At 42.3% G+C, this 20,128-nt stretch overlaps 1 protein-coding gene across 7 annotated transcripts in view; it reads right to left on the reverse strand.

The window, feature by feature from the left end:
- Nucleotides 1-20,128, reverse strand: part of ACOXL (acyl-CoA oxidase like) — a 388,168-nt gene that overhangs the window by 277,662 nt on the left and 90,378 nt on the right. For all 7 annotated transcript variants that reach the window (XR_010109188.1, XM_008962870.5, XM_055107423.2 and 4 more), the window contains exon 10: nt 744-778. Coding sequence is in view for 6 of the 7 variants with exons in the window: in XM_008962870.5 (XP_008961118.3) it covers nt 744-778 (35 nt within the window). In the remaining variant the exon portion in view is untranslated. The remainder of the gene's footprint in view (nt 1-743; nt 779-20,128) is intronic.

Below are 20,128 nucleotides of genomic sequence, written 5' to 3' on the forward strand. Positions count from 1 at the left end.
GGCAAACTTCTTTTGAAATCAGGTGACTTTAGGTTGTCTGTGGGCAGCTGAGCAGACATCCCCAAGCCCGAAGCCTATGACCACAGGGTGGCACTTTGGGAGGCTGTGAGCACAGTTTTTGTAAGGACAGGAAGGATCCTGCTTATTACCCCTCCACTGGGGCTGGATCTTACTTGAACATCTCAACGCATTTTGACACATGCAAAGGGGAAAAGGTTGATATCAACACAAGAAACAAACATTTTTCATAAGTGTAATACAGTAGAGACCAAGGCAGAAATCATGAAGCAAGACAAAAATAGGGCTTTTTGCCACTGTCAGGCATCCTAAGACACAGAGAGAGAGGCCTGGCATGGGAGGTGGCGAGGGCTTCACAGACAAGCCCTTGCTGGGTTTCTCTCTGCTGGGACTCACCTCTCATGCAGGGCATCCCCGTTTTCAGGGACTCTTTAAGAGTGAGAACATTACCCAGATAGTACTTCTGTGTCATGCCCTAGAATATCCCTTTTTTTGTTTGTTTTGAAATAAATGTGCTATCTACCACCATGTTTTCACAAAGACCTCGTTCCTCTAAATAGCAATGTGCTCTTGCCAATCAAGCAACTAGAACAATTCCATCTGTGACACGGACATCACAGGAAAGCAACCACCAAAAAAAAGCTCAAAACCTGAGACATAAGCAAACCAAGAGCTATAAACTGGTAAGGATAATTCTTAAAAGAAACAAAAATGTAAACATTTACCTGTGGCTATAGCGAATGGCTATCGTCAACCCAAGCTGTAATTAAAAAGAGAGAAAAACAAATTAAGTAATATCAAGAGTATGCAGAATTCACACAAGAAAATTAACTTGATACGGCCAATTACGTTTTAAAGATTTTCTAAAATGCCCTACAGCTAATGCTTCAAAAATAACACATTTTAATGACAGATATTTAGTTTCAACTTAGCTCTTACAGATAATTTGTATTTTGAAAGAGTCTTACAGAGGCGTAAAATATTTAGTTGTGGATTAGACAGGAGGTGTCTCTCAACAGGAATGGCTTCCAAAATAGGGGTCTTTTAGCTCCAAGACACAGTTGTGAAAGGATGGGATTGCAGCATGTAGCTGATTCCAAGGTTGGCATTAGGAGAACACGCATGTAGCTGATTCCAAGGTTGGCATTAGGAGAACACGCCCGCACATGGTGGGATCCTGGGAGCTGGTCCCCCCTCTATCTCCTCCCCTAGGAGCACCAAGTGGAGCCCAGGCCACCTGGGCCAGAGTCTCCCTATGCCGATCATCACAGCCTTCACACTGATCCCATAAGCTCAAGGCAGGCAAGCCTCAGCTCTGAGCTCTGAGGTCAGCAAATAAATTGAGCCTGAAATTCATGTGTGACACCAAGATATGGTGCATGCAATTGCTGGGCACAGCAACAAGTGGAGGTTGAGGTGAAGCTGTGATTTCTTCTTTACTCTGCAGGGATGACGAGGAAATCTCTCAGGCATAAGTGGGGGTCAGGTCATATGACAGGGGCCCTGGCTAGTTCACAGAAGGGATTACAAGGGTCAGGCCAGACAGTCAAGTTCAGCTGCATCAGCAAGTTGTTGAAACTGTCAGAGCCTCAATTTTCCCAACTGTAAAATGGGCAAATTGATTACTTTCTCACAGAATTAATGTAAGGATGAAGCAATTTTTATGTATTTGTGTGTTTTTATCTCTGTGTGTGTATGCGTGTGCCTACTGTGTGATAGGAAAAATTCTATAAATAATAACTACCACTAATAGCACTATATACAGGCAATACTCCATTTATCGAAATGTTAGTACATTCCAAAATTTAATTTTTCAATGAGTTCTGGGAACTTTGAAAATATTTCATCATACAACAAGTGATGACCAGGTCAAACATGCCTATGTAAGTTTCACTAGCCCATTCACGAGGTCAGGAGATCAAGACCAGCCTGGCCAAGATGGTGAAACCCCATTTCTACTAAAATACAAAAAATGAGCCAGGTGTGGTGGCGGGCACCTGTAATCCCAGCTACTCAGGAGGCTGAGGCAGGAGAATCGATTGAACCTGGGGAGGTGGAGCTTGCAGTGAGCCGAGATTGTGCCACCGCACTCCAGCCTGGGTGACAGAGTGAGACTCCGTCAAAAACAACAACAACAACAACAACAAAAAACCTAAGCATCATCTGAATATCATTTCTGTAGCCAAAGTCTAAGTTGCACCTTAAGCTTAAGATCCCCAAACATCACTTATGGTTCCCTTGATGTTGGTCCAAATAGGATTGGGTGGGGAAGTAACATTCACGGTGCTGCCCCAGGTGGTGCAAGATGATAGGAGGATCCCCAGGCTGTGGGAGGGTGAAAGGGGAGGGAGAGCTATGAGAAGAGAAATGGTTGAAATTAAAATGTCCAACGCCACTGCCCAGCTCGACGTCCTGCAGAATCCCCCAGATACTGTTTGAATAGCTTGGCTCCAGAATAATTCAGCCATGCGTACCACTGCAGGCATCCAAAGTACAGGACCAACGAGGGCAAGCCATCAGCAATCAGAGACTTATGTTTGCAAAACGAACAGCTCAAAGTGAAGGTATGAAATATATAAAATCAGGTTGATTGCACATCACAATCACCTGAATTTTTCAATTCTCTATCTCAACTAGGAGTTAAGTTTTCTTTGAAACTTAAGCAAACAGAAGAGGAAGATGCCTCAGAGACAATCAAGAATTTGAAGAAGAAGGAAGAAATTACTTTGGGAAAGAAATAAAAGTAGAAACTGTAGACAGAAGGTCAGGATGAGCAATTTACAGATTTCACATGCCGGGTAACTTTACGTTTCCTGGGATTAAAACGTTCTGGCTTACAGTGAGGCTAATTATAAGATAATTTTACTGACTGAATATTTTGATAAGCTTTGGAGTACAGTTTAATTGGTGGCTTTTCCACAGTTGAAAGATAAGCCCTTGCTGGAGTAGGGAGAGGAAATGGGGTGGGAGGGACAAGAAGAAAAAAAAAAACACAGAAAAAGTTGTTCATGACAGCTGTGCTGGTTAAAGGGGGCTGGGAGATGAATCTTTCACAAAGGTGAATTTCGATGAAGGGTTTTTATGAGTCTTTTCCTGGCTTCTGAATAAAATATGTTTTACTGTCATTCTTAAACGGACACCTTGTTAAGGAAGAAGGTGTGAATCAAGGAAACTTCAGTGGACAGGGAGGGCTCAAACCAAACGACACAGCAGCCAGGGCTCCTGGCAGGCCTCTGCATGAACAGGACCTGCAAGGGCACACGACAACTGGGGAGGGGGGAAAGCCTCCGTGCTATGTAGGAACCCACTTCCAGGGTGGATGGGAACAGGGTATTTCACAGTCATTCTGGAAACATGGCTGAAATGTCACACAGAATACACTGGATCCAATGAGGAAGGCCTGAACAAAGGCTGGAACAGTGTAGAAAAGTTCTTGTGGGTCTTCCCTTGAAACCCCAGGTTGGAACAGACCAATGAGGCAAATGAGCTGTGTAAGAAGCTTCCATATGTATGCCTGCTCTTCCTCATTCCTACAGAGAAAGCAGGGGAGGTAGAAGAGTCTCTGGGGTTTCTGTACCATAGCAAATGCCAGGTAGAGGCAACTGTGTGATCTGCTGAGAGATGAGATGCTTTTCCTCCTAGGCCTTAGGAACCTCCATCATCTAGTCAGGCCTTTCCAAAGCCCCTCGCCCTGCTCTGATGCGTCAGCAACTCAGAAACGCTTTAAGCAAGTCTCACCACTGCCTGTGTGTGCGCACACACATGCACACACACACACCACATGTACACTGCACACACACATATGCACACTAGTGTACATATGCACATTCACACGTGTGCACACATGCAGGCACACATACACTCGTCCACATTCAGACATGCACACGCACACATGCAGTCTTTTAGTGCTTGTGTGCATGTGTTATTCACATGTGCATACATGCATGCATATGCAAGCACACATACATGCGCACACATGTGTACCACCGCATGTGCACACATGCACAATCATATATAGGTGCATACACACACTCATCCACATGCATGGATACACTTTGGCATTCAGAGAGGCTCATGGAGCCCCTCAGACAAAAGGAGGCCTCAGACAATTGACCTCTTTTGTTGCTGGTCTCAGCAGGGACCCAGAAGAGAGAGGGGAGGGAGGCCCGTGGGTTGGCCCCTGACCCTGGCCCAGCCAGGCTGAGGTCCTGGGACACGGAGGTCAGAGGGATTTTGTGCTGCCCTCCCTGGGGAACACCCCCCACTGAGGACATACTGTAAGTATTGCCAGAACACACTAAACAAACTCCATTCTGAGTACTTCATTTTAGATTTACACAATTTGTTAGTATCAAAATTAAATCACATTTTAATGGCAAGGAAAGAGTAATTCAACATTTCAAAAATTTTCCTGCCACTTCAGCTTGAAAATGCTCCTTTTTTGGAACAGCTGACTGAGGCAGCTGTTTTGCATCAAGTTGGAGGGGTTTCCATATGACCCAGGGAGCTCAGACAACAGGCAGACCTTCCTGCATTAAAGGGTAATCTGAGAATAATTTGCCATAAAACACCCAGAAGTACACCAGCTGTAGCCAGATACGCCCTATAAAGCACCACGTAGATTTCATGGATCTTGTAAAATAATAATAATTTTTAAAAACACATTTTTAAACACATTATAATTTTTTTAAAGAAAGGAATGGTTTACACTATCTTAGAAGGCAGCAAAGAGATTCCCTTACATGTTCACGATTGCTACTAAGCGCCACTTCCCAAATGCCCACTTGACCAAGGGTCCCTGTGTCACTGGGAATCCGATCTTTTGCAGGTACCCTGGACCTCATGGTGAAGATGTGCTCTCTCACACACGGCTGCCAAGAGCAGGTGAAAAGGAGAGACCAGGAAGCACCGGCTCCAGTCTCCCAGCTCCAAGTCCAAGTCCAGAACTTTCTAGGCCTGGGAGAGCGGCACACTCCAGGGCCCCTGTCCCATGCTGGAGGGGCCATGACCTAGGAGCCAGGTCTTTTCACAGAGGAGGCCACCAACCCACCAGCAGCCTGATGCCAGCACTCCCAATTCTTCAACAAAAGCTGGATAATGGGGTTTTTTATTATGAAAATTTCCACGTTTTAAAGTAATTTGAATATTTTTCAAATACGATTCAAGCCAAACAAAACATGTCAACAGGATTTGGCGAGGGGGCCGCCCGCCTGCAACCTGCCTTGCACCCTGCCTGCTGCCAAGCTTATACCCGGGTCTGCAGATCTGAATCTACGCGTAGGCGACAAATCTGGAAAGAGCCTGCCTATTTCTTCCAAGGCTTCCCTCCCTTTCCCATACTTGTGGGAAGCTTTTTCTTTACTTTTGCTTTTTTCATTTCAAAGGCCTAAAGAATTGTACATCACAAAACAAACACTAAAAGAAATTGGTATTTGTTTTTCTTCTGTATGGTTTTAGTGTTCCTGTCCCCTTTTCACAGAAAATATGGAAAAAGAAACATGAAGGGAAGAAGAGGCATGACATGGGCAGAATACCATGCAAACAGGGCCAGGGCACCCACAGAATACCACTCAAACAGGGCCTTGGCATGAACAGAATACCAAACAGGGCCACGGCACGCATAGAATACCACTCAGTGCCACAGCACACACAGAATACCACTCAAACAGGGCCAGGCAGGCATAGAATACCACTCAAAGAGAGCCATGGACACACAGAATACCACTCAAACAGAGCCACGGCACCCACAGAATACCACTCAAACAGGGTCATGAGATGCTGGCAGCAAGGACATGAGGACTGGAAGAAAGTGATCCACAGGACAGATTTCTGTAACCCCTTCCCAGGTCTCCTTCTAGCACTGTTCTCTCATGATAACAAGCAAGACCAGCACACTAACCCCAACAGCCCCCTCCAGGGCTGGTCGTCCCCAGGCACCACCCCAGATCTTACTGATTCCATGGGCCTGACTCTCAAACCCTGTCACACCCACCACAGCTCACTGGGTCTCTGCCACGGATGTCTTCTACAACTTTCTTAGGTACTTGCTACTTCTGCTGATAAGCTAATGATGCTTAGAGATGCTGGTGGAAGTAACAGTGAGCTTTGTGGCCAAACCCCGGCCTTTCCAGCCTGTTTCTTCATTGTGAAATGAGGATAATGTTACCTACTCCACAGGGTTGTTTTAGGCCGATTAACTTTGACCTCAAAAACGAGGACCAGCAGTATCAGTCTCCCCTGGGAACTTGTGAGAAATGCAAATTCTCAGGCCCAAACCCAGACCTACTGAGTCACAAACTTGGGCATTTCAGCTGGTTCTACAAGAGTCAAGTTTGAGAGGCACTGAATGAGATGATGTACAGAAAGAACTGAGCAACCTGCGTGGTACTGACAAAGCTTTTATTAGCTGCCAGATAATGATGACGCAGCCCAAAGTGAAGCCTTTCACATTTTATGTCCTCTTAATGTCATTTCAATGTCCTATACTCAGCTTCAGGCACCATGATGATCACCACGAGTTCAGGCCCACTGGCAGGTCTGGAGAAGATGAGGCCTCCTGGTGCTCATGGGAGACCAGCAGGGAGAGGTGTCTGCACTCTGCTTAGATGCACAGTGCTGCTGACAAGCAAGGATGCAGCCAGCTTCCTCAAGGCCAAGGGCGAGCCTTGGAGCCTCACCAGGCTGCAGCACCCTCCCCTTTCTGTGTTCCTTTCTGTCATTCCACCAAAAGAGGAAAAATACAACAAGACAGGGAAGAGGAGGAAAAGCAGCAACGTATTTTCACTATGGAGCTTACTTTATGATGTTACCATTCCTTGATCCCTTGGAATTAAATTTAAAAAAAAAACCTAAAGAAATTAAAGAAAAAGCCACACTTAAGTTAAAAATAAAAAGGAAGAGATAAATATAATATGTAGGCTCTTTCCAGATTTGCTGGAAACCCAGTAATTCATATCTGAAATTTTCAAAAGCCGGAGTCTTGGTTAAAGACTCTGGAACCGCTGAATTCACTCCAGGTAGTTCCTCTCTGCTGTTTACAGCTTGTCAATGAATACATTTTTCTTAGGCTTACGTTTCAGACAAAAGAATTATGCACTCTAGTTCCTTTGCTTCTCTTGATAATGAAGGGTTGGCTAACGGATAATATGAATAAACCACACACGGTGTTTTCCTAGAAAGCTGAAGTCCCTTAAAAGAAATTATCATGACAATGGCTGTGGATTCTGTGCATCTCTTACATCCCAGAACACCTCACACTCTGGAACATTCAGTGGTAAATAATCACTTAAGTGATTCTTATTACGTGTCAAATGCCACTATTGATTATTAAGTCGGAGGAGAATCAGCCAGAAGAGGAGGAAGAGGACAAAGAGAAGAAAAGGAACCATGAAAGGACTAAGAGGGAAAAAAATGTGACACCCGCAAACATGGTCAGTAACAAAAACGTTAGGGTATTTCCAAGGTGGATTTGGGGACATTAAATACAGGAAAGTGCAAGCCCATTGATGGGCTGTCACAGCAGCTCAGAGACCTCATCTCAGCTTGTGGACCCCTCTCACCCCCAGGCCCTGTCACAGTCAAGAGTCAAAACCCAAGACATCGCTTTTCAATGTAAGACCACAGAGAGTTTAAAGGTATTCAAAGAAAGACAGGAAAACACTTTTTCTCCTTAGCTTTCAGCTACCTTTTCCTCGATCGAATTCTTACCCTCCAAAAATTCACAAAACAAGTAAAAAAAATCCTCCACCCAAGCACATGAGGCAGTCCATGAAATACAACAGCAACTGCTAAAAAGAGTGCAGGAGATCTGTTGCAGGGAAAATAAAGTTTTTTTAAATCAAGCTGTTTATTTTGAGAGAATTGTAGATTCGCATGCAGGTCTAAGAAATTATATGGAGAAGTAATACAGAGAGATCCCAGGTACCCTTTATCCAGTATCTCACCATGGTAACAGCTCACCAACTTAGCACAATATCACAAGCAGGATACTCCCCTGATAGAGTCAAGCCACAGGACATCTCCATCCCCGCAAGCATCCCTCACAGCGACCGTGTGTAGCCACACCTACTTTCCTGCCTCCCCAGCCCACTCCTTAGCCCCTGGCAGCCGCTAATCTGTTCTCCGTTTCCATAATTTTGTCATTTCAGGAATGTTATGTAAATGTAATCATGCAGGATGTAACCTTTAGGATTGGACTTTCTTAGAATAATTGTCTAGAGATTCATCGAGGTTGCAGTGTGTATCAATAGTTTATTCCTTCGTATTGCTGAGCAGTGTTCCATGGTATAGATGCACCACAGTGCATCTTTCAACCTTTCACCTGTTGAAAGATATCTGGGTTATTTCCAGTTGAGTTATGAGTTATGAATAAAGTTGGTATAAACATTCATTTTCAGGTATTTGTGGAAAAAAATATATTTCATTTCTCTGGGAAAATCCCCAGGAGTACAATTGCTCAGTTATATGGCAGTTGCATATTTAGTTTTATAAGAAACTGCTAACCTGTTTTCCAAAGTCTTGACGATCTCACCAGAAACGTACCAGTGATGCTGTTTTTCTACATCCTCACCAGCATTTGGCGTTATCACTTTATAAATCTGAGCTATTCTGATAGGTATGTAGTGATATCTCACTGTAGGTTTAATTTACATTTCCCTAATAGCTAGTGATGTTAAACATCTTTTCATGTGCTTATTTGCCATCTGTATGTCTTTTTCAGATAAATAGCTCTTAATCTCTTTTACCCATTTTATAATTGGATTGTTCAGCTTTTACTGTTGAGTTTTGAGAGCTCTTAACATATTCTACATACTAGTCCTTTGTCAGATATGTGATTTGTAAATATTTTCTCCCAGTCTGCACTTGTCATTTCACCCTTGAAACAAGGTATTCACAGAGGGAAAGAGTATTTTGATGAAGTCCAACTTACTAGTTTGTTCTTTAAAGGATCATGCCTTAGTGATATGTCTAAGAATTCTTTGTCTAGCCCTATACCTCAAAGAGTTTCTCCTTTTGAGTGAGACAGTCTTGCTCTGTTACCCAGGGTAAGTCCAGTGGCATGATCATGACTCACTGAAGCCGCAAACTCCTCCCAAGTAGCTGGGACCACAGGTGTGTCCATTCTCACCTGGATGATTTTATGCATTTATTTATTTATTTAGACAGGAGGTCTCACTATGTTGCTCAGGCTGGTTTCTATTTTTTTTTCTAAAAGTTTTATGGTTTTAAATTTTACATTTAAGTCTGTGACCCCTTTTGAGTCATTTTTATATAAGGTGTAAGACTTGTATAAGGCTTGTTTTTTCATGTGTGGATGTTCAATTACTCCAGCACTGTTTGTGGAAAAGGCCATCTTTCCTCCATTGAATCACTCTTCCACCTTTGTAAAGAATCAACTGGGCAATTGGTTTGGTTCTATTTCTGGGATGCCTAATCTGCTCCATTGATCTACTTGTAGATCTTCCTGCCAGTACCACACAGTCTTGATTTCTGTAGCTATATATCTTGAAATTGGGTAGACTGATTCTACCTACTTTATTCTTCTTTTTCAGAATTGTTTATCTATTCTTTTGCCCTCCCATATAAATTTTAGAATAACCCTGGATATATTTACATAGAACCTTGCTGAGATTTTGATAGGAATTGCATTAAATCTGAGGAGAATTGACAACTTTATCATGTGGAGTCTTCCAATGTATAAACATGGTACGTGTCTACATTTCTTTGAATCTTCTTTGGTTTCTTTCATCATCATATAATTTTCAGCATGCAAATTCTATACATGTTTTGCTAGAGTTCATTATATGTATTTTTTGAGCAATTATATTTTTAACTTGTGTTCATTGCTAATATTTGGAAATGCAATTAATTCTTGTATGTTTATCTACAACCTTCTGAAACTCAATTATTAGTTCTAGGAGGTAAGTGTGTGGGGGTGTAGGTTCCTCGGGCTTTCTATGTAAGAAATCATGTAATCTGCAAATAGGGTCAGTTTTATGTCTTTTTTCTGATCTTTATGCCTCTTATTTCCTTTCCTTGCCTTATTTCCCTGGCTAGTACCCCCAGAACTGTGTTGATTAAGAATGATGACAGCAGACATCTTTGCCTTGTTCCCAGTTGTAGGGGGGAAAGTATTCAGTATTTTATCTTTAAATATAATGTTACCTGTAGGTTTTTTGTAGATGTTCTTTATGAAGTTGAGGAAATTCCCTTCTATTCCTATTTATCTGAGAGTTTTAATTATGAATTGGTGCTGAGTTTTGTCAAATATTGCTGAAAAACAACTTACCCTTTTTATAGCTATTTCTTAACTTCTTCTCTATCTAGTTTTTACCAATACAAATTTGTACCAAGCCAGGCGCGGTGGCTCACGCCTGTAATCCCAGCACTTTGGGAGGCCGAGGTGGGTGGATCACGAGGTCAGGAAATTGAGACCATCCTGGCTAACAGAGTGAAACCCCGTCTCAACAAAAAATACAAAAATTTAGCCAGGCGTGGTGGTGGGCGCCTGTAGTCCCAGCTACTCGGAAGGCTGAGGCAGGAGAATGGCATGAGCCTGGGAGGCGGAGCTTGCAGTGAGCCGAGACTGCGCCACTGCACTCCAGCCTGGGGCACAAACCAAGACTCTGTCTCAAAAAAAAAAAAAAAGTATACAAAACAAACCCAAAAAACCTGAGCCTTCTACCAGGAATATAGAATACAAGCGAAGATGAAGTTTTCTATGAAGTATGATCACAGCTGTTTAAAAAAAAAATGCAATAGATTTATTGTGGAAAGAGACACGTATTTTTAAGCAAAGAAAGAAAGAGAGGGAGGGAGGGAGGAAGGAACTGCAGACACAATGTAGATGCGTACAATATGTGTTGAGTCAATACCTGATGTTAGGTAATTATTTATATAATTACATAGAGAGAAGTCTGAATACCAAATTGTTGCACAGGAGACGATAAGGTGGAAAAAGACTTTCACTCATTAATATTTTATTCTCTTCTCTAATGTTTGATGTAAGTGCTTTAAGATAAGCTGATATTAGTGAATAATTATTTTAAAAATCTACTAAAGAAAAAATATGGAGGAAATCTTATATTGCAAAATGCTATGAACCACAGTTTGACTTTCTGTGTACCCAAACACAATTTTTCTCTTAAGATGCTGTCTTTACCAGCCTGAAACATGAGTGCTTTGTCAGGGACATATTAAAACACCAGCCACCTCCACTCATATTCACACTGAATGAAAAGGACAAACACTCAAAAGTAGGGCTCAAGAAAGCAGTGAAAGAATAAGGAAGCAACCTCTGTAAATAATTATCTCACTCCCACTCCAAACACAGGCTCACGATGGCTCCATTTCATGGTTTGATTCTTTAGGTCAGTTTAATCTAAAGGTGGTTACTTCAGATTTGATGGGAGAGAAATGAGTTTGTCTAATGTGATGGATGTGATAGAGGCAAAAACAGATACGTACACACACACTCAGCAAGGGAAATCAAGGACGCCTTCCTCCTTCTTCCCCTGCCTCAGACCAGGCTTCTGGCAGGGCACAAGTAGACAACAGTACCACAGAAGTGTGGTCACTGTGACGCAGAGAAGAAACAGCCACCGTACAAAGACACTGGAGCAAAAGCACCCTCGATCATTTACAGACACTGCTCTGACCTGGTGCTACCTGGCACTACATTGGTGATAGTACATCCTAAGCTTTCTGAATATTTCTAGGACAATTCTACAAGGAGCTCTCTCTTCCTCGGAAGAGAAAGAACCAACTTCCCGAGGAGTAACCCAGTCAAGAGACACAGCTAAGGGAAGATCAGCATGCCCCACGGCTATCAGTGAGGCAGGAGACCAGTGCTGACCGCCACCTGGACCCAACGAACTCACCGCCTGAACTTACACTATCATGCACTGGCACTCCAAACTGGGGTGGGGATGGGGTGTGAACTGTTCAGCAGATAGAAAACTACAAAGGACACAAAAAGAAAAGTCACGAAACAACGAAATATAACAAGTATCAAACATACAGGAAAATACTCAACCTCATCCAAAACCCCCAAAATAGACATTTAAATAGCAAGATAGGCTGGGCACGGTGGCTCACGCCTATAATCCCAGCACCTTGGGAGGCCAATGCAGGCAGATCACCTGAGGTCGGGAGTTCAAGACCAGACTGACCAACATGGAGAAACCCTATCTCTACTAAAAATACAAAATTAGCTGGACGTGGTGGTGCATGCCTGTAATCCCAGCTACTCGGGAGGCTGAGGCAGGAGAATCACTTGAACCTGGAAAGCAGAGGTTGTGGTGAGCCAAGATTGCGCCATTGCACTCTAGCCTGGGCAACAAGAACAAAACTCCATCTCAAAAAAAAAAAAATAATAGCAAGATAGTACAAGTGGGTGATTCCTCAGAGCTCCCCAAAGAAGCATCCTTAATTCCACCCCCCAGCCCACCATTGAATAACCATGTGATCTTGAGCAAATGACTCAATTTCTCTGTGCTTCAGTTTCCCAGGTCTAACTTGGGGATTACAACGGCTCCTTACTCACAGGCTTGTTGAGAAGGCTGATGAGATGACGTACGCAAAGTGCTCAGCACAAGGATAGTACAACGCTCACACTCTGTCTCTTAGTCATTGTTGATATTTACAGGAATTCAATCTAGAAAAAACAGCCTGGCGATCGTCAATGCCAGCAAGCAAGAAGAGTGCACTCACAGAATATTGTTGGCATTACAAATCAGCACAGCTCTTTTGAAAGACAATTTGACAACATGTATTAAAGAGTCATGACAGTATTGACACCCTTAGGTTGTCCCTAAGGAAATAATCTAAAGGAAAGGAAAATCCAAATATGCACATTAGAACCCTGTGTATAAAAGCAAAAATTGAAATAATGTAAATATCTACTAACAATAGGAAAACAGGCTGAGCATAGTGACTCATGCCTGTAATCCCAGCACATGGAGAAGCCAAGGCAGGTGGATTGCTTGAGCTCAGGAATTTGAGACCAGCGTGGGCAACATAGTAAGACCCTGTCTCTTTAAAAAAACACAAAAATTAGCCAGGTGCGATGGCATGTGCCTGTAGTCCAAGCTACTTGGGAGGCTAAGGAAGGAGAATCACTTGAACCTGGGAGGTGGAGGTTACAGTGAGCTGAGATCATGCCACTGCACTCTAGCCTGGGCGACAGAGCAACATTCTGTCTCAAATAATAATAATAATAGGAGAATAATAAGTCAATAATAAGACTTTTAACTCAATATTTTGTTGCCATTAAAAATCGCAGTTAAGAAGATTATTTAGCAATATGAGAAAGATGCTTGGGATTTAATGTGGGAAAGCCAGAACAGAAGCAATCAGCATTTGTGCAGGGAGGTGATAGCCACATCAAAAGTAAAACATGTGACTCCCCTTGCCCTCCTCTCCTCCCCTCATCCTCACCCCATGCCCAACCACCTTCCTTTCTAGGGTCAGCTGATGTCTCCAGCTAAGCCACTCTGCTCCTCTCCACTAACCCAACTGATACCACCCTGAAAGTGTTGCCTTCTCTCTCACAGGAAGTTCAGCAAGAGCTTCTTAAGGAGCTGCCTTCCTCCAGCCAAGAACTCAGAGCTGATCTCACTGAATCCCACTGGAAACCCTCTGGGACTCTCAGTGCTCAGCGGCCACATAATGAAGCCAAGACTCTAAGGCCACCTCACCTGCCCCTTCCAGCCACCTCACCTCCTCACTGCTACCCAGCGCACCACATCAGACCCAGGCCCCAAATGCAGTGCACTGTTCCACAGCCCGCCACATGCCAGCTCATTTACCTGCCGTGCCCTGCTACCTTTATTCACCTTTCAAATTCCTCTTCATCCTAGAAACCACCCCTAGACGTCATCATGACCCGGGAGAGCCCATGCCCCACCCTGGCTTTTATCTGTCCCTCTTTTGGCTACTCCTGCAGGGCATATGTGGGTGTCAGTGCCTGTGTATAGATCCTTTCCCACCATCCTGCAAACTTTTGGAGGCTGTGTGTTCATCTTCCATCCAGTGCCAGACCCACAGCAGGAGCTCAGGGAGGATTGGTTAAAATTAGCAGGTTTGTATTTCTTTCATTTCTCTTCTTTAATGTGGTTATGCAGTTGTCTGTGCACATTAAGCTGCATGAAGTCTGTATTTGTCCCCTGGGCTCGGGCAGCCAACAGAACAGCCATCGCCAAAGCCCATGTTCTGGTGCCACCACACCACATCTCACCGTGGAGAGCGAGCCCATCTGAACAGAGCACCCAGCTGTGGGAAATGCTTTCCAACCAGCTGAGAAGAGACTAGGATCTTTTGGTGTACAGGTGAACTGTACACCAAAAGGACTATGCGCCAAAACTGTACACCAGATGAAATGTGCACCAAAAATCCTAATTGCTCCTTAAAACAAAAAAAAAGGAAAAAAAAAAAAAGCAAAGAGAGAAAATAGCAAAACAACATCTCCAAATCTCAGAAGGATGTCTGGATGTCTTCTAACTTTAACATGACATGTTTTTAACATCAATATGGCCATTGCATTGCTATGAATCAATGGCCACCAACAACAAAGTGTGCTTCTCTGTATGTGGAAACAGGCCATTTAATGCATCTGAAATACAAGGTTCAGATTAGAATCTGGGTCAGGCAAGAGGTCTGGGCAATAACACACCTATAGGTGGCAACCACTGGACACTTTCTACACATCAAACATGGTGCCAAGTGCTGCACCTAAGCCCATCAACTCTGAGAAGGAAGCATGACTCTTCCCATTTTGTGGATGGAGTGACAAAGGTTCAGAGAACATGCTATCTTGCCTAAGGTCACACAGCTAGAAGGTGACTGAATACCTGGGGATATTTGGGATTGGCATCTTGCAGGCCTTGAGTACAATACTAAATATTGGGAACTTTTAACCCTAGAGACAATAGGGAGATGCTGAAGGTGTGTGAACAAGGGGCGCTCAGTGATGATTCTGAAAAGTTATTTGCAAAAGAGAAATTGTAGGAAAGGGCAGCAAAAAGATGAAGCTTTCCTTTAATGTGCTATATTTTTATCCAAAGTGGCCTTTTATTATTTGCTGATAGAAAATTAATTTGGAAACAGGCAATTAAATAAAGCCACTAAAATTTGATGGGGGTTGTTGGGGCTGTCACTGTCCTTTTGTATCAGACTTGCCTAGCTCCTCTCAGCTGATCACTCTGGTGCAATCACTGAGACTTCTGAATACTCAGCACCCCTCATTATCTTTCTCTATGCCACACCTTCCTCCTGCTGATATGCTCAGAAACATGGTCCAGGCCTCTAGTCAACCAGAAGGACAAAGAAACCATGCTACTCCCAAATAAATGAATATTTTTCAGGATTCCAAGAAAAATCTCCACTGTGGCTGGGGGCCCAAGACATTTATCCACTAAGGCCTCAAAGCATTGCATGGGGTACAAGGACATTTGATGCAGCCTGTCTCTAAAACAAAAAACCTTGCAAACGGCATAAATGCTCACCAGGAGGGGTCTGCTTATAGTGGACTACTATGTACTATTAAAAAGATTAAGGATATTGAAATCCCCTGTTTGATTCATGGGAAAAAATTAAGGATGTTGTCTACATGCTAACTTGGAAAAAAATCTCCAAGAAACAGTGTTCAGTGAAAAAAGCCGGAGGACGTCCACTTCTGGTGTGGCAGTGTGAGCCCCCTGCAGACCAACCCTCCCATGAATAAAAATGATAAAGTCAGGGTAAAATAAGAAAAATGACTACTGAGGATTCTGGAGAGTAGAACCAAGCAGACAGATTATAGAGGGGAGTCCAAATTTGAAGTAGAGAGTGGCACAGGGTAGCTTTCCGGTTTTTTAATTGTTATTTCCTGATTTTTGCCCTGAAAGCAGGACACAGTTGAAAACTAGTTCAGTATAAGTGGCTAAAACTCTGTGAAAAAATCTGTTGTCTTTCTGTTTGAAGGAACCAGGAAGATTGAGCAAAGGCAACCATGGTCACTGGAGTGTGAGGAGCAATCAAAGAGAACAAAGGTTAGAAGAAGTAGATCCCCTAATTCTGTGCATGAACTCTGGATGAATCTCAGGCTGACCACTAAATTAGCATTCATGGGACAAACTCAAAGCAATGCAGCAAAGGCTTAAAGAATTGAACTGAGACTTGAACCCACAAAAGACAAAGGTCAAGGTCAGGCCTTGAGTCTGGGTTAACTGCCTGCTATAACAAACCATCAACTTTCTTCAGAAGAGTATTATGTAATTCAGAGTCTCCAAAACACAACAATCATAACGTCCAAGACACAATCCAAAGTTTCTCATTTACAAAGAATCGGGAAAATGTAACCCATTCCCAAGATAAAAGACAATCAGTAAATGCCTACCCAAAGATGATCCAGATGTTGGAATTATTAGATAAGGGCTTTAAAGCACATATTATTGCCATACTCCATGAGGTCAAGGAAAATATGCACTAATTAATGAAAATATAGGGAATCTTAGCAGAGAAATGGAAGATAAAAACAAGAAATAAGCAAAAATTTTAGAATGAAAAAATACAGTATCTGAAAATAAAAGTTCACTGAATAAGCATAACAGCAAAATAGAAATGAAAAAGGAAAAATTCAGTGAGCTTGAAAAGACATTAATATAAATTACCCAAAAGAGAGAGAAAAAGAGACTTAAAAATGAACATCAAAGAAGATACAAATGAAAAGGTATTCTATATCAATGAATTAGAAGATTCGAGGTTGTTAAGGTGTCACTTTATGGGACCCTAACAGAATCCCAATCAAGTTCCCACCAAGTTATTTTCTAGATATTGGCAAACTGGTTCTAAAATTTACTTAAAAATTCAAAAGACCTAGAAAAGCCAAAACAATATTGAAGTAGGACAAAGTTGAAGGATTCACATTAGATTATTTCAAGATGATAGTAATCAAGACAGCAAGGCATTGGAGAAAGAATAGACACCTAAGTCAATGAAACAGAAGAGAGAATTCAGAAATATCCCCACATAAATATAATCAACTGAGTTGACTATATTTGTATATAGACACAGACCTTACACCTTAAACAAAATTCCCTTAAAATTGGTCAAGAACCTAAATGTAAAATGCAAAACCATAAAACAAAGGATAAAATCTATATGGCCTTGGGTTTGTGATGAATTTTTAGATATAGCACCAAAAGCACAATCCATGAAAGAAAAAACAAACAAATTAGACTTTATTAAAATTAAAAACTTCTGCCCTATGACACTGTTAAGACAATAAAAAGCCAGAGATTGGAAGAAAATCTCTGCAAAACACATACCTAACAAAGGACTGATATCCAAAACATACAAATAACTCTTAAAACTAACAATAAGAAAACAGGCAACTCAACTGAAAAAAAAAATGGGCAAAAAGATCTGAACAGATACTCGCCAAAAATATATATTCAGAGGGCAAACATGCATATGAAATGATGCTCAACATCATTTGTCATCAGGGAAATGCAAATTAGGACAACAATGCAGTGCCACTACATACCTATTTGAATGGCTAAAATCTCAAACACTGACAATACCATTACTGGCAAGGACCCAGAATGGCAAGCACTCTATCATTAATTGCTGGTGAAAACACAAAATTATACAGCCACTGCAGAAGACAGTTTGTCAGTTTTTTAGAAAGCTAAACATAGTCTTATCTTATAATCCATCAATAGTCCTCCTAGGTATTTACCCAAATGATTTTAAAAACTTATGTTCACAAAAGACCTGCATACAAATGTGTATAGCAGCTTTATTCATAATCACCAAAAACTGGAAGCAACCAAGATATCCTTCCATGGATGAATGGACAAACTGTGGTACATCTATACAGTGGAATACTATTCAGCAACAAAAAGAACGAGCTATCCAGTCATGAAAAAACATAGATGAATCTTTTTTTTTTTTTTTTTTTGAGATGGAGTCTTGCCGTCACCCAGGCTGGAGTGCAATGGCACCATCTTGGCTCACTGCAACCTCCACCTCCCAGGTTCAAGTGATTCTCCTGCCTCAGCCTCCCGAGTAGCTGGGATTACAGGTGCATGCCACCACGCCCAGCTAATTTTTGTATTTTTAGTAGAGATGGGGTTTCACCAGGTAGGCCAGGCTGGTCTCGAACTACTGACCTCAGGTGATCCACCTGCCTCAGCCTCCCGAAGTGCTGGGATTACAGGTGTGAGCCACTGCACCCAGCCAGGTGAATCTTAAATGTATATTACTAAGTGAAAGAAGCCAGTCTGAAAAGGCTACCTGCTGTATGATGCTATTTATATGACATTCTCAAAAAGGCAAAAACTATAGAGATGGTGAACAGATCGGGGTGGCCGAAGGTATGGGGAGGGAGAAGGATTAAATAGACAAAGCACAGGGTATTATTTGGGGGTGGTGAAGCTACTCTCTATGATACTTTAATGGGAGATACACGAAACTACACATTTGTCAAAACCCACAGAGCTTTACAGCACAGAGAGTAAAATCTAAGGTATGTAACTTTAAAAAACATTTAAACATTGAGGGGCTCTCAGAATGGAATGTAGACTGTGATAAAAGAACATAACCGTATGACATATGTATTAAACAATCTCACTGAAGGGAGTAAGAAATAAAGGTGCTGAACTAAGTAACTCTGGAGCCGAATGTGGTAAGACTAAAGGCAAAGTGAACTGTACATCAGCACTGTACTCTAGATGATAAAGTTGTTTGCATGGAATATGAGTTAAAAATACAGAAACCGGCATACGTGAATGCTGGAACTGAATAATTAAGTAAACATATGGCAGATGGTGGCAACCATATTTCTCACTGTTGGAGTAGGCTACAGACAAGCAAGGAGAAAGGCTAGAAGACCCTATTGTAAAGGGATCAGAGTTGAGACATGAGTGTGAACTCATGTTTAGCTTAACATAGATACAAATGAATACATATTATAGATATGTTATATACAGAGGTTGCTTTACACACATATATTTCCTTGGCTTATCAACTGGAAGGGCCTAGAAGTAACAACATCCCAGCCACGAAGGAAACACCTAGCACCCTAATCTTGGTTTCTCAAAACATTCTTTAATAAAAGGAACCAGGGAAAGGTTCCTTTTATTAAAAGGGCCTAGGGCAGACAAAATACAAGATGAGCCTGGGGCATCTTGTATGCAGCCACATGTATACATGCACATACACACACGCACGCACACACACACACACTCACATGCACACACACACACACACACAATGATAGAAGAATGTCAAAGGGTAACAGAGCCAATTGAAAGAGCTTCCAAAAGCCAAAGCTGAAACAATTTGAGCAACAAAAGAAAGTAGTATTAGATTATAACCCAAAGTATAAATTAAATATCCATGAGTACATACTTACATAAAGAAGTAATTGGATAAATAAGTAAATGAGGGAGAAAAGACAAATTTCCCATGCAAAAGAATTCCAAATGATTTCTGCAGATACTCCACCCTTGAGGAGGTGGTACATAACTCCTCACATCTTCAGTGTGGGCTGATCGTATGAAAAGGGGGAAAAAGAGTAACTTTAGAGTACAGAAACTTGACAAGTTCAACTTTGGACACTTTAAGTCAGCAATTACTTGACCTGGGACAGGTGAAGAGATGGACAGGGCACCTGCTCGGCCCCAAAGGTCTCAGTGATGGTCCCTCTTAGCTTCAAAGGTGTCAAATTCTGAGCCACACACAGAGAAGGGTTCTCCCTCCACCCAGGTGGGAGGCAGCTCTGGGCCCCGCTGCATATAGGGGTCCAGCTCTTCTTTGGAGCTCAGACCAGCCTGTTTGGGGCTGCCTCTTCAAGACTTCGACCTTCTGATCTGCTGGCACCTTCATTAATGAATAGAAACTAGCAGAAATATGTTTAAAAAAAAAAAGAGAGAGAGAGAGAAAGTATTTTGAATGGCTCCTCAAAAGAGAGCTTATCCTTGTTTATACCCCTTCACCATCCAGGAAAGAATGACATCAAACTGAGGAAGGGCAGGGCCTCCCCTGCCACACGACCATGGAACCAGGGGCTTTGAGAGCCCAGCTTTAGTGGATTGTGCTTGAGGTCAAAGTTTGGGTAGAACTTACG

This window comes from Pan paniscus, chromosome 12, assembly GCF_029289425.2.
Source record: "Pan paniscus chromosome 12, NHGRI_mPanPan1-v2.0_pri, whole genome shotgun sequence".
In the NCBI taxonomy this organism is placed as follows: Eukaryota; Metazoa; Chordata; class Mammalia; order Primates; family Hominidae; genus Pan; species Pan paniscus.